This window comes from Eptesicus fuscus, chromosome 3 (assembly GCF_027574615.1).
Source record: "Eptesicus fuscus isolate TK198812 chromosome 3, DD_ASM_mEF_20220401, whole genome shotgun sequence".
Lineage (NCBI taxonomy): Eukaryota > Metazoa > Chordata > Mammalia > Chiroptera > Vespertilionidae > Eptesicus > Eptesicus fuscus.
Genome location: NC_072475.1, coordinates 86897090 through 86924700, shown reverse-complemented (window position 1 = coordinate 86924700; position 27611 = coordinate 86897090). Strand labels below are relative to the sequence as shown.

Sequence of the window (27611 nt, the reverse complement as noted above, 5' to 3'; positions counted from 1 at the left end):
AGACCATCCTTTTAAAGCATTTTCTTAGTTAATAAGTTTAGAAAAATGGATTTGAAATGATATTTGGAAGAAAGAGATACTCCATGATTCATTCAGTTTATAAAATTATAAATCATCAAAATATGTAGAAAGTTGAAATTCTGGAAAGAAGGAGATGAAAAACACAGAATACAATGCACATGAAAAATGGCAAGGGTTTGAACTAAGGCAGGGTTGGAGAACTAGAAAGAAAATTCATCAGTTTTCAGATGTTGGAGCTGATTGGCATGCAAGGTTGTTGGAGAGGGAGAACATAAAAAGAAGTACAATTCTGAAATCCAAACTGAGCAAACTGTAAAAATGGTAAGTCTTAGGACCCAAACAGGATATTCTGGAGAATGACAGGGTGGGGAAATTAGAGGAGGGGTGGTGAGATGGAAAACATTAAGCTATGGATGGTTATGCTAATTCAAACCCAACAGTATTTCTGGATCTAATAGAAGTGTTCACTTTTGAAAAAAACTGAGAAGGAAATGTTCTTATGTGGGCATTATAATGAATGTTACAAAGTAATAAAAAGTAAGCGAGTAATGCTTTTAAAGGCATGTCTGATTAAAAGTAAGTCTTTCAACCATTTACTGCATGATACTTTCTCATGGAGATAATTTTTAAAAGCTTTGGCTCATATATAAAAGAAATGCTGAGCCCTTTTTGTTATTACTTTAACTTGTCTGATCTCTAAACCACAGAGACACCTCAGAGGTTCATTAAAAATTCCCAAACTCAGAAAGAACTAATAAAGACAAACTAACCAAACCAGATCCTTTAGGAGTTGAATTTTGAAGTTTTCACTTCCTGATTCTAAGCATGGGTCATATTTTAGTTGCTGAGTAATGGTAAATGTAGCTTAAAAACACCATAGATAAAATAGCGAATCCTTTCCACATCCGTCAGTAGATGTGGCATGCACAAAGATCGAGCGGGGTTCTAATACAAATGGTCAACTACACAAGTCCCATCTCCAGCCTAATCCCTTTACATGGGAACATTTGCCAACCTAATTTTGTGCTTCCTATTGTAATTTGTTTTCCTATTCTTTCATTAGATGCAGTCAATGTCTCAGGTTACATTGACAATGAGAGAAAAACCTATAAGTAAATGACTAGGGTTCTATAATTAATTATCGAGGGTTATACTTCTCTATGTCTCTGTCTTTTGGACCAGTCATTGCATGACTGATTCATGAGGCTGCCACTACAGGGGCCTGGAACTAGGGAACAAAACATGCAGTGAATAATTGAACCTTTGGTCCTAGAAAGTTGTATCTCTTTAGAACAAAAACTAAAAAAACATTTTAATATAGTTTTTTTGTGAAACACACAGTGCTAGGTAACATAGGGTGAAATTATCTGTCTAGTCCTATGTCATGACCAAAAAAAAAATTTAAAGAGGAAGGAATTGAAACAGCCATGAGCTTGTCCATAGCAACACAACAAGGTCAGAATTATTTTAATACTGAGATGCTCAGAATGCTTCAGAAGTTAGTTGAAGAAAGCTTCGTGGAGGATGATTAACTGTGTGATCCATGAACCTCCCTAACCTTCACCACTCCCTCCTTAACCTTCACTGTCTTCCCCTTGTATTTGCATTTGTTTAAAGAAATATTTTAATTAAAATATATTTCATTTTACGTGATATATCATGTTTCCTTTCTGTATTTTCCAAATACACATATATCTGATTGTACCCAGAATAGAAAAAGCTAAGAATCAAATATTTGTTCCCTATTATATACCAACTAGAGGCCTGACGAACGAAATTCATACAAGGGCCTCGGCCCTCGCAGCCCGGCTTCATCTGGAAGGTCGTCTGGATGATCGTTCTGCTGTTCGGTCTAATTAGCATATTAGCTTTTATTATATAGGATCAATACAACAAAAATGTATATTACACACCAATATATTATTTTAAAGTGGGCTATTAACTTACTAAAAAGAATTAGCTTCCTACTGTTTAATTTTCCTGGTTAGCAGTTTCTTCTTTTTTTTTTTTTTCCCCCCCCTTGCAAAAATGTCCATTTACTAAACTTCATAACTGCCTGGCCATTTTCATGATAGCCTATTGTGTTTTCAACCTCTTCCTCTTAATAAGAGGGAAATCACTTGTATCATTTAAGGTACATAAAAGAAGCACCAGATTTAAACTCTTAATCCTGGGTTATTAGGGTACTCACCAATAATTGCAATTTTAGCATGTACACCAGCATTTTGCCTGGGAAAACCTGTGCCTTCTCCTTCTATATAAATTTTCACTGTTGTTCTGAGCATTTCTCTAGTCTTAAGATAGATTTCTTTTTTATTTCATATGACTATTACCCATCATTCTTTCAAATCACAAATTTTAAAAGCTGAGAAATAAGGATAACATAAATCAAAACTATTTTATGATATACATTACAATATCATGTTACTTTAGACAGAAATAAAACTTAAGGAATTTCTATGGATTTTGAAAATTAGTACAATGAAAAATCACCCTTTGATACATGAAGAATAGCTAAAAAAACATAATCTGTACCACTGATTTTAACTATTATTATAAGCTGTATTAAGCACATGTGGAAGTATGGATAAATTATACTTCAAGACATGAGTTAAAAATGGGTTCTAGAAAACTTTTTAGAAAGCATGGATACAGTAGAGTGCCCATAAAATTTCTCTTTTTCTGCAGGTTTTATTATGTCTTAAAATTATTTATTAGGGGAGAGAAAAACAATTCTGTTAATTATTTATTAATATTAAAATATTGATGAGCATTACCCAAATGTACCGGGATTCCAGCTGGTGCACTGGGGTGAGACTGTGAAAAAGCATCCAACACAGGGGCGAGGGGTTATATTAAAAGAGCAGAACAAATGACTTAACAGGGGCCTAAAAGCAGCAATCAGAAAAGGTTCATTTAACTTAGAGATGACACAAGCTTTGAGCAATTGCCTCTGCTTAAGTAAGTGTGGAATTACAAAAGGCTATTTATTACAGTCCAATAGGGTCTGCAGCTTGCTCAAAGACCTTTGAAGAATTTCAACAGTTATAAAGTCTTGCTCAGTGCAGAAGCAGTAAAATGTGGGCAGATCCCCAAAACAGCCTGCAAAGCTTTCCTGAAAAAGTTAATTCAATCCTAGCCACAATTGTTCTTTGATATGAATTGCTTTCTCTTTCTCTCTAAGAAGAGATGCTATACCTGGTAATTTTCAAAGCTTCTTTGAAAATGTATTTTAACCATTAAGGAAAATAAATCATATTCAGGGTGATATGGAATGAATATAGGGTCTCCATGGTTTCACCAGGAAAGTTTTCCAACATTTAGCTTCTTTGAAATGCTCTGTAAGCATACATTAGTTACTCTAAAATGGGTTTCTTTCAACAGGAAAATTTGTGATATTTCTCCATTTTTTGTATAAAAAGCAAAATTTGGTTCCAAAGGCATTGGAGCAGAAATTTTAATATTAGTGATTGGATAATGACTTGATTTTTCTAAGTATTAGAATACATAAAAAGAAAATTATTCTCAATGATTTAACAAATCCGTTATTTATGGCTCAGTGATATGTTTATAATTCTTGAGTATGTTTATAAAATTTCATCTAAATATAACCAAAATAAATTACCCTTTGCTTAGAATCAATTTCAGAGCAGCAACCACCCAGGGGTGAGGGATGGGGGTGTTGTGAGTCAATTTTGGTTATAACAAAATAGTATTGAATTTAAAAAAAGCAAACATGAATAGAAAATGATGTTTCATGAAAGGATATTAATTATTAATAGGGGCAAAAAGTAAATAAGGAAATGAATTTACTTTTCCATCAGAAAAGCAAGACCTACATTTTTCCTTGGTAAAAGGTTCAAAATCATTCCCAGGCCAATCAATCAAAGTAATGATGCTTTAGTTACAAAAGAGGTCTTAAGCAGATTTTACAAGTAATAGAGATAGAAGAATGGGAAATTTATTGCAATGGAGTCTTCATTTAGGTTTACATTTTCCAATAAAGTGTCATGAGGCAGGCTTAATGAAACTATTTTTATGTGAGAATAAAAGATAAAGGCATTTATAAACAGGAACAATATAAATGAGAGGATGTGAAACCAAAATTTGGTGTTTGGGTCCAAGTTTGTTGTCTCACAAAATCAAGTAATGAATTCACGTACAAAAACAGATAGCGGAAGCAAATTTTATTAAGAGAAGCCAGTCCTGGAAAAGGTGTAGAGAGGATTCCAAAAGCAGGCTAGTGTCTAGAGTTTCCATTCGCTGCACAGGGGAGCACAACTCATGGAACCCAGCACAAACCAGAGAAAGAGGAGCGGGGATAGAGAGGAAGAGAAAAACGCGTGTTTTGTGTTTTTTTTTGTGTAGAACTAGATACATGCCTTGCTAGCTTCTGATTGGTCCTTTCAAAGAATTCTGTCTTAGTAACATTATTGGGATTGGTTATATGCCTCACTGCCTTGTGATTGGTTATCTGCAAACTGCCTGTCTTAGTAATACCAATACATTTTAAAGCTTACATCTCCATCTAGCTGGGTTGTCTTAGTAACTCCACCTAGCTGGGTTCTACTCCTTGCCCTCCCCTCCCTCCCCCCCGCCCCCCCCCCCTCCCATGATCCCATCCCTGTCTACCTAGCTTCTTTCTGTCTCCTCAGTTGTATATATAAAGGTTGACATGTGATAATCACAGAAACATCAAATCAACAAGTTGACTAGCCATTGTGGGAAATACAAACACAAGGTTTTAATAGTCCTTGATTTGAGAAAAATTGATGAGAAAATAGGTCCTTCAGCAATGAAAACAATTCAGCAGTTAATGTACCTAAGAATTCTTGATTTTTTTTTTCATGTTTGTAATGTGTTTTGCTGGATTCCATTAAAGCAGAAAGCCACTGAACCTCAAGTGAGATATTTCTGTTGCCAATGTACCAAGATTGAGATTTGAAACCAGAAGTGCATTGATGGAGAGTATGGATTTTTCTTTTTAATGGAAGGATTTGAAGTAGGATATCACTTAAAATATATTTAATCTTCCATCAGAAATGAAGGTGACCCTCTGATATCTGATCCAAACAGATGGTTTTTATTCATGTTCTATTCTTTTGATAATGCATAGCAAAACATAACAAATATTGAGTCACCACCCAATAAGAAACTTCACAATATAGGTTGAGAGTTGTGGTACAAACAGCAGTCATTTCCTTGGTAGTTCTTATTAAATATTTTTAAGGAAATAAAAAAAAATGTTAAAGCAGAAGTTTGCTACATTTTTCTGGTATATGTTTTTATTCATTAGAGATTTTTGTCAGTAGTCAAGATATGTCCTACTATATGTCCTAAATCTTATCTGTTTTACAATACACTCAATATTATTATTACCTATTGATACCCTGGGACTCCTTGTGCATAATGGATTCCAGTCCTCTTACAGAGTTGCGGATGAAAATGTTATCAATGAGCTGAAGAATCTGGTATTAATAATTTTGCAACATTATAACAAATAGGTAGTCCTGATGTTTTGTTCTTATTTTAATATATCAAATATATTTCATTGCTTACATTAGAGTAGCAGATTGAAAACATCTGCTCACTTGCCACTATTCCACCAGCAGCTGAAAATCTCAGCTCATTTTCCATAGGCCTGTATGTACCAGGGCTATAATCCAGCTGCCGAGGCTTGATATGGGGCCAGATTAATACTCAAGAGCCTTTGAAATGGAAATAGTGTTTTCTTGCCAAAAATTAGAACAATGATAGACTCCATTTGCTACTCCCTTTGCTCTCTGATCCTCTTTACCACATTCACAACCTGATTAATTCGCCCCCTGCTGTGAACCCTCCATCCTCTCTTTACAGCTCCATCACCTGTCATGACAATTAAGAAGGACCGGACATCCGGAAACAGCATCTCTTTATCCTGGCAAGAACCTGAACACCCTAATGGGATCATATTGGACTACGAGGTCAAATATTATGAAAAGGTGGGGAGACAATGCAATAGAGTTGGGTTGGGTAGGGAAAGAAGTTACTTACTCATAAGCTGTGCTCTTACAAAGAAAGGAATGACATTGCTACAAAGTGGCAGTGCTTTGTTTAAATCTGTAGTCATGTGGCACTTTTTTGATTTATAGGTCAAGAGGGGTTTAGAAATTATTGTGTAGAAAATCCTCCATTCAACTTCAATGAGCCACAGCAGAGATGTTACTACCAAACTTAAGGCATCTAGTTATTAGAAATGACATTTATGTCCTTCCACATCAAGACCTGTTGCTCTACCAACTATTTCATAGTGATTCCTTAACCCATTGATGAACTATTCCTTAGTTTATTGCCTGAAACCATCATTACTTGATCTATGCATTCACATGAATTTTATTTAATAGGAACATTGAACTAATAACAAAACTCCTGTATTATTATTGAACTGACAAAGAAAAGTTTTCTTGGCTTTGTACAAGGAAATTTAGAAGATGGGAGTGGGTGTGTAAGTCTGCCTCACATCATAAAATTGTGGTTCAGTAATAAAGTTGGAAAAATAGGCATATGGTTATTTATAAGTAGAATTTAGACTGTGCTATTTCATCACTAAATAGGACTTATTTCTCCCTGGTTATAAATGATTGTGAGATTTGGAAGCAAGATGTATTCAAACCTCATCATCAGAGCTGGGTGGTTTTATAGCTACTAATATGAACACAACATATTTGTGTATTTGTTGCAGTTTACAAAGTATTTTAAAGTGAATTAAAAATAAATTGTATATTATATAGTAGTTGATATTTATAGAAAATGTTTGCATACATTATTTAACTTGGAGCTGTCTGATAATCCTGTGAAAGTGGGAAAACAGGCTTTTTTTACAAATGAAAAACAACAACTTGGAGTCAGTGAAGTTATTTGCATTTCTCACATCCTCACTGCTAATGAACATTAGGTCTCTGTTTTGAATCCTGGCAGCCATGACTACTCATTAGTATGTTTTTCCCTGTGTTACCTCCCTACCTCCACATGACAATGGATTATTAAGTATGATCAATTGCACAAAAGGTATAATGTATGATTTTTTTTGCAAATGTAGATATTTTCTTTATTGAAGTTAACATATTTCACAAGTATCATACCATTCTTTTCTTACCCCCTTCTCCCCACCACTCACGCCACACAAAGAAAAGGTATGTCTCATTTCATTAAAAGGAATAGAGACCTAATGAACTTCACTGGGCCAAATCACAGTATAAATAAGTTATCTCCTAGTTTTCTGTGATCCAGTAGCGCACTGTCAAATACTCATGTGACCATGATCTTCTGTTTTTAAAAGTGTGACAGTCTGTGAAAACACAAGAATCCATATCATAGCTGATGCAACAAAATAAAAAGAAAAGTAATGATGTGCCTCAGTTCAGACCTGGTAGCAGAACCACAAAGCACCCACCTTTTAGATATATGGGGCCATTTGAAAAAATAATGAATCTAAATTCATATCGTTTGCAAATATAAAAAATACTCTGAACTTATTTTTTTCTCCACCAACAAAGCATAACACAAGGTTATTTTTAAGCAATATTAACCAGTGCAGGAAAAAAAATGTCTAAATCTATTTACTATTCTCTATGCATTTCTAAATTTGATACACTTATGTAATATTATTAAATACATATGTAAGTATTTATATCAAACATACATAAATTTAAAAACAAATTCCATATATATGACACTTAGAAATATTGTAATATTTCACTCTATGAGGGCTAGTGCAAGTTTTTTTAACAAATGAAATAATTTTTTATAAAATAAATATATTTATCTCTCTTCATTATTAAATATATCAACTCCAAGTCTATCATAACCAGCATATTTAACTAAAAAGTATATATAATCTACATACAACCTTATTTCTGCAATGTTCGATCTAGTGTTGGCTGAGGACAAGCATTATTTCATCTTCCCCACTCCAGACCCCACCCCAGATACAGGAACAGTTCATCATGCTCAAAAACAGGCTCTCCGTAAAGTGCTCAGGAGATATTAATATATGTTAGAGAAAAAATGAGATTCTGTGTAAATTCATTTTTTTTAAACAAAGCTTGACACAAAAAGACTTTACTATTGATGTGTAATGTGAACCTGTTCATGTACAATGCATTGATTCTCCTAGATGAGATTCTTTGGGAAAATATTTCTAGACTTCAACCTGAGGATTTGTGTTTCTATTAAATCACTGTGACTTCGATACAATGCAAATACAATACAACTCAATTGATGTTGATAAAGTTATTAATGTAAAGCTATATATAGAACTTTGATCTTTTTTTTAATAGTTTACAATTGATAAAATATTTCCTATCTGAGAATCAGTGGGACATTCCTATTAGGAACAATGCAAAGGAGTATTTTCCTCTTTGCAAATGTATTCTTTTAATCAGGTTGAAAATTTCAGCCTTATGCTTGAAGAGAACAGATTTTTTTGTTCAGAGATTCACTAATTGGCAAGAATGAAAACTAACTTTCCTGCTTTATGTGCAGGACACACATTATTATATCCAAATTAGGAATCTCTAGATGTTTTTTTTTCTAAAAAATGCCTTCAGAGAGTGAAATGATTATCATCTCTCTTTTATTTCTCCTATGCTACATTTTAAAATAGTTTTGAGTGGTTTACTTTTTACCAGTTAATACATTATGAAGATTTGATTTTAACTTGATCTTTCTTACCTCAAAGCAGGAGCAAGAGACAAGTTACACCATTCTGAGGGCAAGAGGCACAAATGTTACCATCAATAGCCTCAAGCCTGACACTACTTACGTATTCCAAATCCGAGCCCGGACAGCAGCTGGATATGGGACCAACAGTCGCAAGTTTGAGTTTGAAACAAGTCCAGACTGTACGTATTACTTCAGTGTACTGTGGTTGGGGGGAGGGGAGATGGTCCAAAGGTGTCTGATATTTCACTCTCACTCTCCCTGCATTTTAACTGAGTGTGATACATTGAAAGTATACTGCTTGGAACATTGAACAATTTGCATAGCATTGGGTCTGAGCATTTGTGTTTGTATGTACATCTGTGGTTTGTTCTTTTACAAATAAAACATATTATAATGCCTAGAATGCTTTTGGTTTCCTATTAGTCATAAATTGTTCTTAGGAACATTAAGTAGTATGGTAACACACTTCCAGGACCCACTAATACAGATATTCCAAGTTCAGTGATTGATTGACAAAACTTTCTGATCCATGTGATCCATGAGGATCTTAAGTTTGTTTTAATCCTTAAGACAGTCAGCCTTGTATTACTTGGACATTAAGGATTTTTTAAAATCTGATTTATGACCATTTGAATAATCCCATCTGTTTGACCCCAAATTTGGCTAAAACTGATCTAAAATTTACAAACATTATCCTAATAATATTTTCATTTTCTTTAAATGAATTTGCTTCATGTTAGAAAAGTTTTCTGTTAAATATATATTTTCAAAAGATAAAATCATGGCTGTGGTGCTAATATAAAATGAACACAAGCTAAAATTTTATTTGACTTAATGTTACTAATAAAAGGTTAAAATTGGTTCAAAGGAAAATTTAAAGGACAGATTCATATTTGTATGTGTGTGTAAGTAATCAGCAATACTTAAACTTGATAATAAATCCCAAACTAGTGAATATTCTATAGAAAAATAAGTGTAATTATCCCACCCACAGCACATATCAATTATATCTCTATTGAATAAGTGTCACTGTGACTGTGATGAAAAAATCATATGCGTCACTATAAGTTCTCTTCAACTTAAACTCACAGCTGTAAAATAGCCCAGAATCAAAGGCGAACACCTTTTAGAAACAGCTTATCCAGGAAGGATGTAATAATTCCCAGCCCTCCACTGAAAGGAAGCCAAGTAATCTCTTTTGACTGTTCTAATTTGTCATTCTCCCGTGGCACCGATATTTTCTATTATATAATTATTTTTTTTTCTGACATAAAATCACATTGTTATTGGTATGGTAAAATTTTATGCTCAAATTTTATACCTAATAGAAACATTCATGATTAACAAAAAAAAATTATAAACACTGTTTAAGTTAATGTGCTAGACTAAATATTTTATGGCACACTTTTTTTGTCAGACAATCTGAAATGCAGCTTATAATAACAAGCTGTACATTCTGCAAAGTATTGAGATTCTAGTGTTTTAGAAGTCATTGGCTCACAGCTGAAACCTGACGATTCTATTTGTAGGAGAGCTGCCATCCTGAAATACACAAATCTGTACTCAGGCCCTCCCCTAATCCTCCTGTGATGGAATGAGCACAGAGAAACCTCTCTCTTAGGATACTTGAAACAAAATGCTGTAAAATACCATGGAAGTGCATGTGAACAATGTTTAAAACAAATTAAATATTTTAGATGACAAAATACCATTCAGTTTAGCATTAGAAATTATACATCCTTTCACAATTTTAAGAGGTACAAAACTAGTTTCTTGCTTTGAAATGATTATAGATTGCCTTTTATCAAGATTTTACATGGTTATTAGAATTAACAACAACAAAAGCTATATTTGATTCACCAAGAATGATCCGAAATCACAGAAATAACAAAAGCAAATGTTTTTTATATCTTGTGCTATAAATTAGGCATATTGAAGGCAGGAATGTCAGATTGCCATTAGATAAAACTTTATGTTGATGCACTATTTTGCAATATCAATCTAATCGTATATGTTCTTCATTGGTACTAACCCTATCTGATAAGTAAATTTGTTAAAACAATAACAATTTCTAAACTTCTAATGTAATTACATATTTACCACAGACATCGCTGTGGTTGTGTTATACATGAACTTCTCATGAGGCTTCAGTGTGTGAGACTTAAGGAATATTCCATTTTAAAACTGCAGATTCCTAGGCTTTTTGCCAAATAAGGTATTTTTTTTTTAGTTAAAACATATTTTATTGATTTTTTTACATAGAGGAAGGGAGAGGGATAGAGAGTTAGAAACATCGATCAGAGAGAAACATTGATCAGCTGCCTCCTGCACACTCCTTACTGGGGATGTGCCCGCAACCAAGGTGCATGCCCTTGACCGGAATCAAACCTGGGACTCTTCAGTCTGCAGACCGACGCTCTATCCACTGAGCCAAACCAGTTAGGGCACCAAATAAGTTTTTTATAATTGCAGTACTTACATTGCTTGAGAGAGAGCAGATAAAAAGAGGATAAAATGAAAAATACAACCTTTTTAACATCTCTCTCTCCAGTTATTTTTTAAAAAGCTGAGTTACACAGTTTGATTTTTTTAAAAATATATAGAAACTTATTCTTACTGCTTCACCATAGAATTCTTCCAGACTTTAAATATAGATGAGAAAAAACTGCCCATTGCTTTAAGGGGAAAAGGATAAAATCAATTCTTACTCCATTTTTTAAAAATAAAAATGATATACAGTTGACCTTTGAACAGCTTGGGGGTTAGGGGTGCCGACCACCTGTGCAGTAAAAAATGCACACATAATTTAAGTTGGTCCTCTACACAGATGGATTCCAACCACAAATCAAAACTACATTTTCATAAAATACTCTAAGGATTTAAGACTCTTCTTTGTTACATATTAATATTTAGTAGACATAAAAAGACTTGTGTTTAGATTTTTTAACAGCTTGCTGTTTGCTCTGTTTTTTATTTATTTATTTTTAAAATATATTTTTATTGATTTCAGAGAGGAAGGGAAAGGGAAGAGATAGAAACATCAATGATGAGAGAGAATCATTGATCTGCTGCCTCCTGAAGGGCCCCTGCTAAGAATTGAACCTGTAACCCGGGCATGTGCCTTGACTGGAATCAAACCTGGGACCTTTCAGTCCGCAGGTCGACGATCTATCCACCGAGCCAAACCAGCTAGGGCTGGGTTTTATTTTTAAAAATTATAAAAGTTCTCATTCATAGCACAAAAATATTTCTTGGTTGAGTATAGTATATTTTTGAGCTGGAATTCAGATAACATTTTCTGAGCTTGATTTATAGTAAAGATACGAAGGCACAGTAAAGCATATATTTTTCTAGGTGATTTAAAATGTTTTGTTTTTTTACATATCAGTGCTTTACACTTACTCTCACCCGCCTTTAACAGATTAGGAAACTGAGACATAGAGAAGTTAAGTAAGCTTCCCAAAGTCACACAGCTGGTAGGGAGGGGTCTGATTCTAGAACTCATATATGAATACAACAGTATTTTATTTGATCTTGTTCTGCAAGCTATTCAAATACTATTATTTCTTTTTATACTCGGTCTATGACAGAGAACTTATGTTTTTTCTGAGGTTGCATGGCTAATAAGTGGGGTCAATGAGCCTACAACCTCCAGATTGTGGACTTCTACTGATTCAGCCCTGCTAGTTTACATACTAAGGAAAAGGATGTTAAACTAAGACACAGAGAACATAGAATGTATCAGAGTCAAAGGACTTTCCTAGATAAAGGCAACATCCACAAAAGCAGGGAGTGCCAACATGCTTGGGAAAACAGACAATCCATCTGTCTGAAAACCCTCAGTGGGCAGAACCTGTATCCTCAATAAGGCATCTGTGGTGATTCAATTATTATTTGTAAAGTAATTATAAATGTTCCTGGTATAGTAGGCGGCGTGTATGTGTGTGTGTTTGTGTGTGTTGTGTTTAAATAACAGTGCATAATTTGAGCATCCAAGGAATTTTAAAAGCAAAAACATGTGGAATAAAACTGAGTTTTGGAATTGGAGGATTCCATGAATGTTATTACTCTCCAAGAAGATGAACACTAGGGACAATTTAATTAGTATTCCTGAGTGCTTCCCACCTCCTTTTTGTTGTTTTTAATACAATGACATGCAGCAACTTTAATCTCTGGGACCCTATTATTAAGGCAGCCTGACAAAGGTGGAATGGGATCACTATATAGAGAATTCTTATACCAAGATTAGACATTCATATGTAATTTTGTAGAACAGAGTACTTTTGCAAAGCTTTCACTAGGGAAATGCAATACTAAAAAATATGTATTTATTAAGCACTTGCTATGTGCTTGGGACTGTTCTAAATAAGTGTTTGACTTTATTAACTCATTTAATCTCACAAGATCACATTATGTCACACAGCAAGTAAGTACCAATCCAAGTGTTCTGGGTCGGGAGAGTGAGCTCACAACCATTTGATTTCAGGGAGAAAAATCGGCACAATGCCACTTAAAGCAAGGAGAGCAGTTTGCTTGTAGGAAAACATATTTAAATTGAATTTCTAAGACATGGAATACCAGTTTTTAACAGTATTCCACGTAAAATTATTAAACAACTCAATAACACAAATTTAATCGATATTATTAACTCAAATGTTTGCTCATTTCAGTAACAAACAATGATCTGAGTTTATATGTCTCCGGGATTCATAGATATTGAGAGCTGGTGGAATGGTAGAGAAGTCCTATTTTAATACTGTATTTGACAGAACAACAGCGACTTCTTTCTTCTATCATTTTTCCCCTTCCAGTTTTGCAACCTTTATTTTTAAAACTGACTAAAATTTACCAAATAATTCAGCACTTGCTGCTCTCTGTAAGTTACCACAGTGTACAAAATAAAAAGCATGAGATAGAGTTAATAGTATGTGTTTATAGAGCATTATTGAATCGCTATGTTGTTATTTTACAGATTATTCACAAATCTATAGCTAATGGGTAGAGATGTAACAGTCCAGGTGTTTAGGAAGCGGATGTTCAGATAGAAGTATGAGAGCTTTCTATGGGGAAACGCAGATAACCGGTAAAAACGCTGGAGCAGAAGGGGACAAGCAGCGCCTCAGACTGAGATGTAGCTCAGCCATCTGTGAAGAACCAAGGGGAGGAGAAGGGTGGAGGGAGGGGAGTCTCAGGCAGCAAGGCAGTTCAGAGGGATTCGCCAATCTGATGGGTCGCTCCGGAGTGAAGGAGAGTGCTGCCCTGGGCAGACTGGGCTGGCTCCTGTCCCCTTGTCAGGTGTAGTCACTGAGGAAGCCTGGCCTGTGCTGTGCGTGTGGCTGCAGGGGATGCTGGGGGTGCAGCAGCTGGAGGCCGTCTGCCCACTGAGGCTTGGCATCAGGGAGATCCAAGCAGGCACTCCCAGGACTGCCACCGTGGTGTAAACATTAGTCCGCTGGCAGGAAAGAATAAAGCGCGGCAACAGTTTATATTAGGAGTGTGCATGCCGTCCTACAGGCTCAGAGCTCCTTTTACAAATGCTTGCAAAACTTCTACCAGGCCATCAGCCATGTTTCTTTATCTGCATCATTTAACCAGTCCTAAAACCGCATTATTTTAGAGAAACCTTCCAAATGTAGATTTCGATCAGGCTGAGCATAGATATTGGCTTGCTTTCGGAGAGGTGATGGCATTCAGATAACCAAACTTCCTCTTCTATACATCATTCATTCATTTGTACGTTCAGCATTTACTACAAAATAAATATAGGTTAAAGTATGAGCAACTGAAGGTTGTTCCAGGAACTGTGTGTGTTTTAAAAAGTCTAGAATAGGACATTTATGGAGTTTGCTAGCAGACGAAGCTGGGGATTGGGACAGGGGACAGATTTAATGAGCTTTACATCTTCTGCTACAGAATTTGCATTTTATCCTGAAAGTGGAGAGCCCTGCAGAAATTTTATGCATTATAATGACATAATCAAATTTCATGGTTTAGGAAAAGAGACACTGGTCAACAGGAAAAGAGAAAGACATGCAAATAGAGACTAATTAGGACTTTCTAATTGTAATCCAGAAGAGAAAGACATAAACTAAGATATCGTAAAGGGCTTTGTGGTGAATTGGATATAGAATAATCAGGAGAGGGAGTGGACAAGGTGACTTCATACTTATGGTCCACACCTTTGCCACCAAACGTGGTCTGCATCACCTGCATCAGCATCACTGGGAGCTTGTAGGAAATGCACAGTCTCAGTCCCCACTCCAGACTGAAATAGAAACTGCCTTTTCCAAAAGATACTCAAGTGGCTTGTGTGAACATTAAAGCTAGAAAGCTTTTGTCCAGGACAAGGGTCAGTAAACTTCCTGTGAAGGCTTAGATAGTAAGTATTTTAGGCTTTGTGTGTATATATAGTCTCTGTTGTTCCACTCTACTGGGCTATTTATTATAGTGCTAGAGGCCCAGGGATCCAGTCTAAGCTGGCAGTCAGACATCCCTCTTGCAGTCCAGGGCTCTTGTAGTCCGGGACCCCTCGCTCCTTATTGCTCGCCTGCAACGGAGGCAGGAGAGGCTCCCGCCACCGCCGCTGCGCTCGCCAGCAGTGAGCCCAGCTTCTGGCTGAGCAGAGCTCCCCCTGTGGGAGCACACTGACCACCAGGGGGCAGTTCCTGCTTTGAGCGTCTGGCCCCTGGTGGTCAGTGCACATCATAGCAGCCAGTCATTCTGCCGTTTGGTCGATTTGCATATTAGGATTTTATTATATAGGATAAAAGCAGCCATATACAATACACACATGAATGAATGTGTCCAAAACAATTTTATTTATGGACACCAACATTTAAATTTTATAAAATGTTCAAGTCACAAAATCTTTTGGTTTTGACTTTTTACAACCTTTACAAAATGTAAAACCATCCTAAGCTCCTGATTTATACCAAAACTGATGGCTGGCCAGACTTTGCTCCTGGGTGACTTTTGCCAATACTTTGGTGAGTAGATGAATGATGGGCCATTTGCAAAGGTAGAGAATACAGGGAGAGGAACAATGCATTGGTGGCATATGTTGAGGCCCATAAGACAGCTGTTACATCACCTTTCAAATAAATGTAAATATTGGAGACTAAACCAGCTTAATTAGGAAGCTTTTATAATTCATTCTGAGAAATCATATCTGTTCTCTGTGTCGTTCCTCTGCTGACTTCCGGTGTATCCGTTGAGTTTCTTGCCATTGAGGATAGAGAAAAGCAGTCCAGCACATTTCACACACTAGACACTCAAGTAGTATTTGATTGATGCCATTGAAACAGAATATTTAATCTCATTAATTATAATTTTCACACAAAATTGTAGTAAATGTCTGTTTTTTTCATTCTCAATGAAGAATTACTTCTATATTATACCAGACAGTAGCCATATTTCAGGTGAAAGCAGAATAAATATGACTGAATTTATCAGATTTTCCATGTAGCTTTTAGTTACGATGTGTTAATGCCTGGTCTTTTAAATTTTTTTTTCCCTCTTCAATCTCACAGCTTTCTCTATCTCCGGTGAAAATAGCCAAGTGGTAATGATTGCCATTTCAGCGGCGGTAGCAATTATTCTCCTCACAGTTGTCACCTACGTTTTGATTGGAAGGTGAGTTCACAGTCTGTTTTATAACTTACTTTTATTATTGCTTTGCTAGCTCCCCCAATTGTTGCTAAAATCTGAAGTGTGCTCAGTAATGTATGTTAACAAATCAGAATGTCTCCATTTGCATTCTAGATCTTTCTTTCCCTTTTCCCCTCTCCCTTTTTTCTGTTTCTTCATCTCTAGTTTTGGTTTTCTTTTTTGCATTAACTTCCGGCCTCACTCTCCAATACACACCCCGTCTCTTCTCTCTTTTGACCACATTCCTAGTTTTTACTTTTCCCCCTCACTCTTAAAATACACCCCAGATTTCCCTGACACTTTCTCACCCAGAACAGCACTAATCACTAACAATGGAGACTTTACCCTTCGTTCATTCTAACAGCAGTTGTTAAAAAAAAAAGAATGCTATAAACACCTTCGGAGGCCATTATAAAAATTCAGCTGAAGGGGTCTGCACTGTGGGAAGCAGCTCTACATATCTCCTCATTAGGCAGCCTCCCAGGGTCCCCAGGGAAAGGGGCTTTCTATGGAGGATTTAGGAAATACAAAGTCATTAAACTTTCACTAAAGCATTTAATTGTTTAAGAAAAACGCTTTATGTTTTCTGCTTTGTACGTTCCGAGCATAGATAATTGTTTAAGTATATTTTCTTCCTGTGTTCTCTTCCCTCAATTTCCCTCTAGGTTCTGTGGCTATAACAAGTCAAAACATGGTACAGATGAAAAAAGACTTCATTTTGGGAATGGACATTGTAAGTTTCTAAACTGTTGTGGTGTTTTGGTTTTACCATTTCGGTTTCAGCAGTGGTTCATTTATGATTGGGTAACTTTCCCCTGACAAAGATAACTCAAAAGTAGTATTTTTGGGGGGGAAATGAGCAAATTAAAATTATTTTAAACAGACAAGGAAATGCATGACTCTGCATCAAGTAATTCTTGCATGGCCACATTTAAGCAGACTTAAGCTAAAGCAAAGGGTAACCGGTGGTTTATATTCAAATAGTGCACATGACGGGAATCAGAACTGTAGTCAGCTTTGCGTAGCTGAAAGGCAAAGCGTATCTTCAAATTTCTTATTACTAGTCCTTTGCTAAAATCTAAATAGGATCCCTTTTTCCGTCCTAACTGCCAGGTAAATAGAAACAACCTCTGTTTATGTAAAATGCCTCACTCCATTTTGTCAGCCAACCAGGAGAATAAACTGTTTATTTTGGAGTTACATGATATCCAATCAGTAGGAAAGCCAGCACTTTCCCCCCATATTTTAATACCAACCAATTTAGTATTTGAAAAAAATATTTTCTAAGAGAAATACTCTTTTAGGAAACAAAGTGTTTATGTCTAATAAAAAGACTCATTTTTATTTTCTTCTGGTGAAAGGAATCATCCCAAATTCTTTGCTTTTCCAGAATATGGCTCAGTTTAATGTGGGAATTACTAATCAGTGGCCTTAATTCTCATGGAAATTAGTATGGAGACGATACTCATATATAACGAGGGTAGTCTTGTAAACATTCCTTTCTTTGGCATTCACTATTGCCTTGCCAAGTTATTTTTAAGTCAGTGTGATGCTTCATTATCAGTCATTGGCTCTGCATCTAAACATTATAGCGTTAGTTGTAACTCAAGTAAAAACTTGATTCCCTGTTGCTAACGTGCAAGAGGGGCATACAGTAGCTTGAAGGAAAAAAAAAATCCCAAATGTAAATTGATGTGATGTTGACACAGTACCAGAGTTTACAGAGAGCATTGTTTGTTTTGTCCTCGTTGCTGTCATTATAGAATAATTCACAAAAAGAACCCACAAACTACTACCTTCCTAATATCAACATTTCATCATTTCAGATTAGTTAGGTTCCAAACTCAAAAGTCCTCAAAGTGTACATGAACAAATGACAGGATACTTGTTTAGCTTTTTCTTCCTGGTCTCTCAAAACACTGAAAATTGCCATGCTTAAATTACTCAGAACAGTTACGTTCCTTTGGATTAAGTTGCTTTTAATTTGAGTTGGACAATCAGTGTAAATATTGTTTTTAGAGCAAAACCATACTGATTTTGTTCTTTATATGGGAATTATAAATCTCATGAATTTAGAGCATTGATAAATTCCTGTGAGCCAATTGTAAGTAGGCTCTTTTATCACTCTGATCTGTTTTAGCTGCTGGTTTTTATGGTAAAGTTTGTTGAAACTTTAATTTTCTTCAAATGCACAATATCCTTATGATAGACAAACAAAAAAGAAATGCATTTTATCCTAGCTGCACAAAGTAACTTATATGCATGCCATAAACTTTCTGTGTCTTAATACTACAGCTGGTTTATTTCAGACCATTTATTTGGTATTACCTTAAAAAGCTCGAGCTATGAACTATTCCCCTCAGCCTTGTTACAAATCCCATAATATAGCTTCAAAAGGAAAGAAATGTGTTTCACCTCCTAAGATCCTGTCCCATTGCCCTCTCTGGCTGAGTCTTTCTACTTTTTTGCTATCCTTAGGGCAACTCATGCTGGTAAAATGGAAATGTAAATTATTGTGTTTGCACAGAATGAGCTGTAAAGTAGTGCAGCTTAACACGTGTGCATGTGTTTATTATCTGGTTTTCTTGACACAGCCCAGTTACTCTGTATGTTGCCCTTAATTATTGGTGTGGGGGGATTATGTGCCTTGTATCCTGACTCACCTGATTCCTGGAATCTCTGGGGTCAGCCGTTAAAAATCAGCAGCCAACACTACCACAGTGAGCAAGTCATTTTACTTGAGGGCGTGTGTGTGTGTGTGTGTGTGTGTGTGTGTGTGTGTGTGTGTGTGTGTGTTTGTGCACGCATGTGCGTGCGCGCGTGCATATTTGTATTGTTTCCCCAAATGTCATGTGGATGGAAAGCCATATACTTCAATGTAATTAATCAGAATGAATCAGTTGGTTTTATGTGGGAGTGATTATTTAATGTTCAGATTATTTGGTATTGAGGGATCACTCTAAAGCACAATTTCAAGGCTTTTTAAATCCAGTGTCATTATAATATTTGAGACATTGTTTCTGATCATCCACTTCATAACCTTCTTTGTAAATTCTGATGTCAGTAAATCTCTCACAAATGTATTTCCTTAAGTTAAAACAGGCAAGATATTTGTAGTCGTGTACCAGAATACATTTTTTAACCATATTTTTAAATTTTTTTCTTGGAAAATAAGCTAGGTTTTCTTCTGATGTTAACATTTTCTTATCTTGTTATTACTATTACTAGAGTAAAAGCAAAACTGGTTGATCATAAATCATAGCCTCCATTTGACGTGAGTCTTTATTAAAATGTAACCAAATTGACTTAAACAAATTCTGACAAGGCTTTATTTCCTAACATCTCTTAGAGTGTCTATGGTTACTTTTATTGTTTTCCTTACTCCAAAGCTTTTCTTTGCATGATAGTTTGAAAGTATTATAGGTTTCCTTAATATGTTTGCTTATTTTAAGGGTAAAGTGTTTTAGTACAGATAATGCTAGGAGTAGTTTTAGTGTCGTAATAAATTATAGTGAACCACCATAAGAAAGAGTGACTCTGCTGTCTGTTTTTATAGGAAGCAATAATGTTTATAATAATGGCAAAGCATGAGAACTGATCTATGAGCTCAAGAGAAATGGGCATTTCTGAGCCCAAATCCTGTATCCAAGAAACCTCAATGATAATAATAATTGTGAAAATATGAATGATGACTTTTAGGGGCACTAACTACATTACAGGCACTGGAGATAGGCACTTGAGTAACAAACTTTCTTCTCCTAGGTCCTCCACTTGCTCCCTCGCTCTCCCATTTCTATTTTGCTATCTCACAATCATCTGAAGAAGTAGTGAGGAAAATAGACTTTTACCTCCCATTTCTTCTGGTCACCATTTTTTGAAATAAATTTGATGTCTATAATTATTTACTTAAAACCTCTATGGAAGCTTTGCAGAAGCAAGAAGTATGTGGTGTAACCATGGAATTCCCGAAGTTGTACTGTAGGTCCACATACTGATCATTTTGTAGCCAAACTGTGGTCCTGGACTCACTGGTCTAATGTCCAGTGTGCTGAAGTTTCTCAGAACAGTTGCTGTCATCAGTTTCCACACCTCTTCTGTACAAAATACACACTGACGCAAAGAAATGTTTGAAAAGATAGAGTATTATTTTCTTTGTTATTTTAGGATAAAATAATCACTTAATATTCTAGTGTGATCAATGAGAAAATATATCATCATTAAGCAACCATGTTCCTTGCTAAAAGAATGTCATATACATATACTAGTATATATATTCTTTTTACTGATGTTATTAAAATTAAAAGGAAAATCAATAATATCAATTCATATACTATAGGAGTTAAATTACAATTTCCTTTAATGTTAGAGCATGTTTATGTACTTTAATAGCTCTTAGGTTTACTTTTTTAAAACTTAGTTTTCTTTCATAGAAAGTATATTGAACATTCTAAATTGTTTTTAATATGAGCTATTTTTCCAAATGATAGGAATATAATTAATATTAAATCAAATCCAAAATGACTTTTTTATATCTTTTGTCTTTGCTATTTTAATTGCAGAATATCATGGAAAATGTCACATTTAGAATAATAAAATAAATTATAAAGGGAGTTTATATTCAGTAAGCTATAATATGATTTATGTTTGGAATTTAGCTCCTTAGCACCATTATTAAACCTATATATAAATACTTACCTTGCCTTTAACTATGTTGAAAAGCTACACAATAAGATTTCACTTAGTTGATGCTATATTACTATATACATGCAATACCCACATTATGTATACATAAATTCACAGCTTAAAGTAGACCTAGAGTTATTGTGGAGGATTTTGATTGTGAACATATTTTAATAAAAGCAGAATAATATCTGAGAGAAAACATACCGTTTTATACACTTTAATTAATTTATCTGTATTACAGCACTTATCCAACCTTATGAAAATATTTCATACACTTTTATTTATTGTCAGATGTGGCATTGTAATAAATACTTGGTTACTGTTTGTAGAATCATAAAGGTGTGATAGGGTGATAGTGTTCGCTCACTAATGCTACTATGAAATTACTGGACCTACACAATTTTGAACCATCTTCTCCTTAAGATCCCCCTTCTTCAATGTCCTTTTTTCTTCTAGTGTTTTTACAGAGAAAGCTCATTGTGGTTCCTCTTTACATTTTATTATGGGGAATATTTTGTATTAAGTTGTCAGTACTTAGTCCAACCTCTTTGCTGATTTCTGTGATATCTCAGAATAAACTAGAGGTTTGGTGCACTTTATCATAATGAGGATTGTTTTTAACCAATAATGTTATAAAATTTGTTCAACAAGGTTTTATAAACCTAGCTACAATAATATTTCTTCATCCTTCCCTTAAACAGTAAAACTTCCAGGTCTCAGAACTTACGTTGATCCACATACATACGAAGACCCTACCCAAGCAGTTCATGAGTTTGCTAAGGAATTGGACGCCACCAACATATCCATTGACAAAGTTGTTGGAGCAGGTAACCACCACAAGAAATCTCACTGCCAACCCACAATGTCAGTTACATGTTTACAACTATGAATAAGCATTCTCCCTGATGCCCTGGCGGGTGGCTCGTTGGTGGGAGCATTGATTGTCGCGTACACCACAAAGGTTGTGGGTTCAGCTCACTGTCAAGGCTCATACCGAGGTTGTGGTTAGAACCCAGTTAGCTGATGTACAGGAGGCAGCCGGTAGCTCTTCTCTCCCTTCCTCTCTCTCTAGAATCAGTAAACATCCTCAGATAAAGATAAAAAAAAGAAAAAAAGAATTCTCCTTGAAATTGCTCAGGTTCTCAGGCCTAATCATAGTGTGTGGCAAAAGAGTTTTACAACTGTGAGTGTGTGAAACACAAAGTTCATTCTTGTATTAATATTTATTAATTATTGCATTATTTTTTTTATATAAACAACTGTAAACCCACTTTTGCTCCACCTGTATATTGCTATGAAAAGGGACATTTTCTGACTTAATGATCAAAGGCAAGCAACAAATAAATGGAGTATTTAATGGAATGTAATGATTTCAAAGGTGCCAGACCTACAGACTCACAGACCACAGGCCAGCTTTTTATTTATTGAATTTCAGAGGCGGCAGCAGCAACAGCTCAGTCTTCCCAGGGCTACGCTGATCATGTGTCACAAAGACCATTAAGCTAAATAGGGATAATAGGATAAAAGTGTGTTTTACTTTAAGCCCACTAAGTGGAATTTGGGATTTGTAGAAAAAAGGTAATTTTAGAATCCTCTTCAGAATTTAAAAAAATAGACAGCACAAAATAATATCATAAACGAGACATTCTAAAACACAGATTTCATGACAGTTAGCTTGAGTAGTTTAAGTAATGTGAAGTGCTCCATTTTAATGGTTGCCTGTAACTTTATAAACTATTAATTTATTTGTGTCAAAGCTTGTTTTCATATAGAAATCTCTTTTTCTAATCAGTAATTTTGCTATACCATAAATTCATAAATACCATTTGAGTGATTATTAACCGCTGTTGCATATTTTTAATAAAATTATAGAAAGTTATAAAATAACTATTTTACACACTGAGACATAACATATGAACATCCGCAGTGCATGCAGTGTGCATTTGAACAAAACTACTACTCCAGAGTAAAAATACACAATGATGTGCATTAATGGTTTTACACCATCATCTCATTCTTCAATATTGGTCTAAAAAAACCTCACAAACTAGTTATTTTGATGTGGGAAATAGACTGAAAAATTAGCTTATTAAATTATCCGTAATACATCAGAACACATTTTCTGTAGTTGTATATTTATGACTGATGCTTCTTTATACAAATGGGCATCTAATGTTCTCTGCTGGGTTTGTTTGGTTTTTTTTTTTATACACCAAAGCAGTATTTAGAATGCAAGCAGTATTTCCTATTATCCAGGACAATCAGAGTAATTCATATTATCTAAACAAAATGATAACTTACTAACTTTTCTCTTCTAGAAGGAAATTTGAGGTGGTGAACACACAATGCAATATACAGATGATGTATTATAGAATTGTAAAAAAATTATCTTCTAATGTTCTCAATGTTGTATCATCTTAAATGTCACACGTGTAGGCAATATTAAAATATTTATCTAGTGCCTGGCCAGCGTTGCTCAGTTGGTTGAGCATCTTCCCGTGCACCAGGAGGTTGAAGGTTTGATCCCTCAATCAGGGCACATGCCCAAGTTGTGGGCTTGATTCTGGGTGGAGGAAGTGCAGGAGATAGCTGATTGATGTTTCTCTCTCATAGATGTCTATCGCTCCTTCTCCCTTCCTCTCTATGAAATCAATATAACGCATTAAAATATTCAGTTAGTGATTCATAAAAGCAAACTAGAGTGACTTCTTTTTTCATAGTCTAAGACTTAAGAATAAACAGTCACCATACATCTAATCCAGTCACAAGAGTTCTGCATTGCTTATTCTTTCATGTGTGCAGTTCTGCTTTGTGTACTGCTCTCTGGTGCACAGGCTTCTGATCACTGTTGGATGTTGCCCCAGGAGAGTTCAGTCTTCTCCATCATGGAAGCTGCAGTAGCATATGCAACACACGTACTCTGAGTGCTCAACTGGCCAGGAGGAAAAACCCACTATTCTCAGCCAAGGTCCAGAAGGCCAGACAGACACATTAGGGCATTGAAATCTGAGACCCTCCCCATAAGTTAAAGCGTACATATGCAGATGCTATTCAAAAAGCCAGAGATCTATTTCACAGCGGTGTGAAACAAAGCACACTCATTAAAAGTGGTATCTGATAAATGAGATAAAGGGAAAGCCTACTATACTAACTCAATAATTCCTGATTAAAGATTAGGACAGATCCTCTTTTTTTCTTTTCCTCTTCAAACGTATTTGTAAAAAAAATTAGACATATGCCCCATTTTCAGGGTTCTGCAGCCAATGTTGTCATTTGCCACATTAATGGCAATAAAGCAATGCCTATTTTGTTTGCAAATAGGTATATCTTCAAGGTCAGTTATGCTTGTCCTGGAAGACTTCAGTGTAAAAGGCTTGGCATTACCAATTATAAATTGTGAAATCAAGATTTTGAAATATTTTGTTGTAAAATTTTAAATATCTACAAAAACAGATGAAAAATAAATCAAGAGTATAATGAACTATCAGGTACCCATTTCCACAACAACTACAGTCACAATCTACTCATGGCCAGCTTTCTTTCATCTATACACTCACCCAGTTTTACATCCTTTTAACTTTTACAAATAAGGTTGTACATTAAAGATGAATATTTGTGCTAAATTGATTAGCAACTATCTCATATTCTTAAAAGGGTTGAGTATCTTGGTCAATGACAGAAATTTCACAGCCAATGACATATACAGAAAGACTCTATAATTGTGGGCTAATTCTCTAATTTTCAGTCAGACATTTTATATACAAAGAAATGGGTATAACAAAAATTCCTAATTTTATTCCCCAATCTATCATTTCAAAGATTAAATATTGAAATTTTTCTAAAGGTAGAATATATTTATTTAACTCATAGTCTATGCTAAGCATTCACATGTATTTAATTTTATTAGCCTTGTAGATAAGTATTGGTATCTTAATTTCACCAGACGAGGAAACAAAAGCTGAACATTTGAATGGTCCATGGTCACATAGCTATTAATTAGGAAAACAACATTGAAAACTTGTACTTTTCAACTTCAAAGTCCATGCTGCACATTGATGATCACAATACACTTTTTCTAGATATTTGTGAGGATTAATTTGATTATTCATGTATAGTACTTAGCTGACATACCAACTTGTTTCTTATGTATTTTTATTATGATTTTTTATTAAAACACTAGAAGGAGAATGGGCTTTGAAGCTAGTGCAGAGAGTCATTCTACTTAAAGTACATGTTTCCTCTATTTTAAATGAAATCAGTGTAAGAAAATTTACTTTGAGCAATTTTGCATTGTGCATCTTAAATCAGAAAACAGTATTTTAATTCTCATAAATCACACTTTCTTTCAAAAGACAAATAATGCTGCATTTATTGAATTAAAAAAACCAGCAGTATCTTTCTAAGTGACCCTCCTAGAACTGTGCTTTTACATAGAAATAACTGAACCTAAATTTCCTTTCTTATAGGTGCAAAGTTAATTGAATATGGCCACATAAAACTGGGCTAAATAGAAAGATCAGACACTGCATTTGCCCAGTCTTTGTTAAAATTTTAAGAGTTCTTTTAAATTATTTTAAAGAGAATTAAGTAAATATTTCTAATATCTACCTGATTAAATAATCACATTTCTAAATTTTGTAATTTTTATAAATTAGCATTACTGAAACACCATTTTCTGAATTTTGAAGGTAGATGGATATGTACAGATATCCCAATGAGAACATAGAAAGAAACTCTAAGTGGTCTACTTGAAATTCAAACTCTTTCCTTTGGTCTCCCTACTGAGGGGTACTTTTACAAACTGCTGTCCTTCACAAATACTCATCCAATATGACATTAATTTTGCTATCACACTCATCATCACAACCATCTCTTCTTACATTTAAACAGTATTTGAAGTGTTAAAAGCACTTTTATATTTGTTCTTCAATTTGATCTAACACTTGAGAGGTAAGTTGATAATTTATTCTTCTTAAGGTAGGTTTGAACTCAGGAAAATAGTGACTAACACAACATTTACTATGTGTCTGGTACTCTCTTAAGTGCTTCACATACATTAATTCCTTTAACTGCACAAAAATCTTATGAGAGACACAATTGGTGTTCTTATAGATAAGGAGAAAAAGGCACAGAGAGGTTAAGACACTCACTTAAAATCATACAGCTAATAAGTGACAATGGCAGAATTACACCGTAGACAATGTAGTTCCAGAATCCATGCTCCGTCCCACAGCTCTGTGCGGTCTGGCCTGTAACCTGACAAGTGACATGTCACTTAGAATAAGTGGTGATGACATCCAAATTTAAAACGCAATGTATTACACCATGTTGGCTCATGATAATGGCAGAACTTTCAGAAAATGAAAATTCATTATAAATGCTTCCTATAAGGTTTGCTCAAACTTAATGCTTACACAAAGGAAACTGCAGCTCTGGCAATGTTCTTATGGTTCTGTACAAGGAAATAAATTCTTACTCTTGCTTACAAACTCTAAATTCTTGATTAATTTGCATCATAATTTCTCCTCCTAATACTCATATAACACATTTTCCCTTGGATTTAAAAGGATCAATGAACGGTCTCAAGTTCTTCCCCTAATTCTCCCTATAATCCTATGGAACACTCTAGCTACAGTTATTGCTATCTTCTCTGCACTTCCTCAAGGGGAGAAATTAGATCTGCCTTCTTTACCATTACATCTGTGTTGTTCACCGTGTCTGTCATAATGGTGCCAATTGATGAGTATTTATTAAATAATGTCTGACTAACTGATTCTGGGGCCTTAAGTAACTTTGACAAGTTGCAGCATGTCATGGTTTTTAAAATAGGGGCAAGACTGGATTTCTAAGAAAGCATCAAGCCTGGTCAGTTTAGAGCTTCCTGGACAGAAGCAAGTCATTTCTAGTGATGGAGTTACGAAGTCGATAGGGCCACTTGCTGTTTCTGGGGCGAAAGCTACTTACCTGGACAACAAATAGAGAAGAAACAGCTCGCTTCTTGACACCTTCTTTCTGGTTGACCATTGGGGCATGGAGCTTGTACAAAAAGTCACAGTGAGGAGGTTGGACCAAAAATATGACCACATTCCACACACATTCTGAAAATTGAGCATGTACTGAATCTTTGTCAAAAACAAATCTTTCTTATTTGATATTTTAAAAATATTTTAGATGCCTAATAATTTACACAATATTAATAATTCTTCTGTGAATATGAAACATTATAAGTGTAGCACTACTTTGTGGCTACTACTATGGCAACAGTGGGGACAAAGAAAAGAATGTAAAAGGTCTCTGCTCTCCAGAAGCTAAAAATCTGCTGAAAGAACAAATAACAAAAACAATGGATGTGAAGATATTGCTCAAACTAGTTCTAGGCAATTTTTTACCAATTACATTAGACTATTTAAAATCAGCAACACTTTATATTCAACAAATTATGGAGTATTCATTTAAGAAAGTTTTTATTGAATCTAAAAAATATCTCTACAGTGATTCCATAGATAAAAATGTGGTATCATTTTTTTGTTGTTTTTTCAATTTTTAAAAATTGATTT

At 34.9% G+C, this 27611-nt stretch overlaps 1 protein-coding gene across 3 annotated transcripts in view; it reads left to right on the top strand.

Moving 5' to 3' along the window:
• EPHA3 (EPH receptor A3) overlaps positions 1-27611 on the top strand; it is a 360358-nt gene that overhangs the window by 276384 nt on the left and 56363 nt on the right. Inside the window, exons 6-10 of one of the 3 annotated variants that reach the window (XM_008155577.3) lie at positions 5878-6002; positions 8744-8903; positions 16254-16356; positions 17037-17104; positions 21756-21881. In XM_008155577.3, coding sequence (XP_008153799.1) covers positions 5878-6002; positions 8744-8903; positions 16254-16356; positions 17037-17104; positions 21756-21881 — 582 coding nt within the window. Of the gene's footprint in view, positions 1-5877; positions 6003-8740; positions 8904-16253; positions 16357-17036; positions 17120-21755; positions 21882-27611 lie in introns of all 3 variants that reach the window. The other 2 variants (XM_008155576.3, XM_054712267.1) reach the window with 2 other exon arrangements.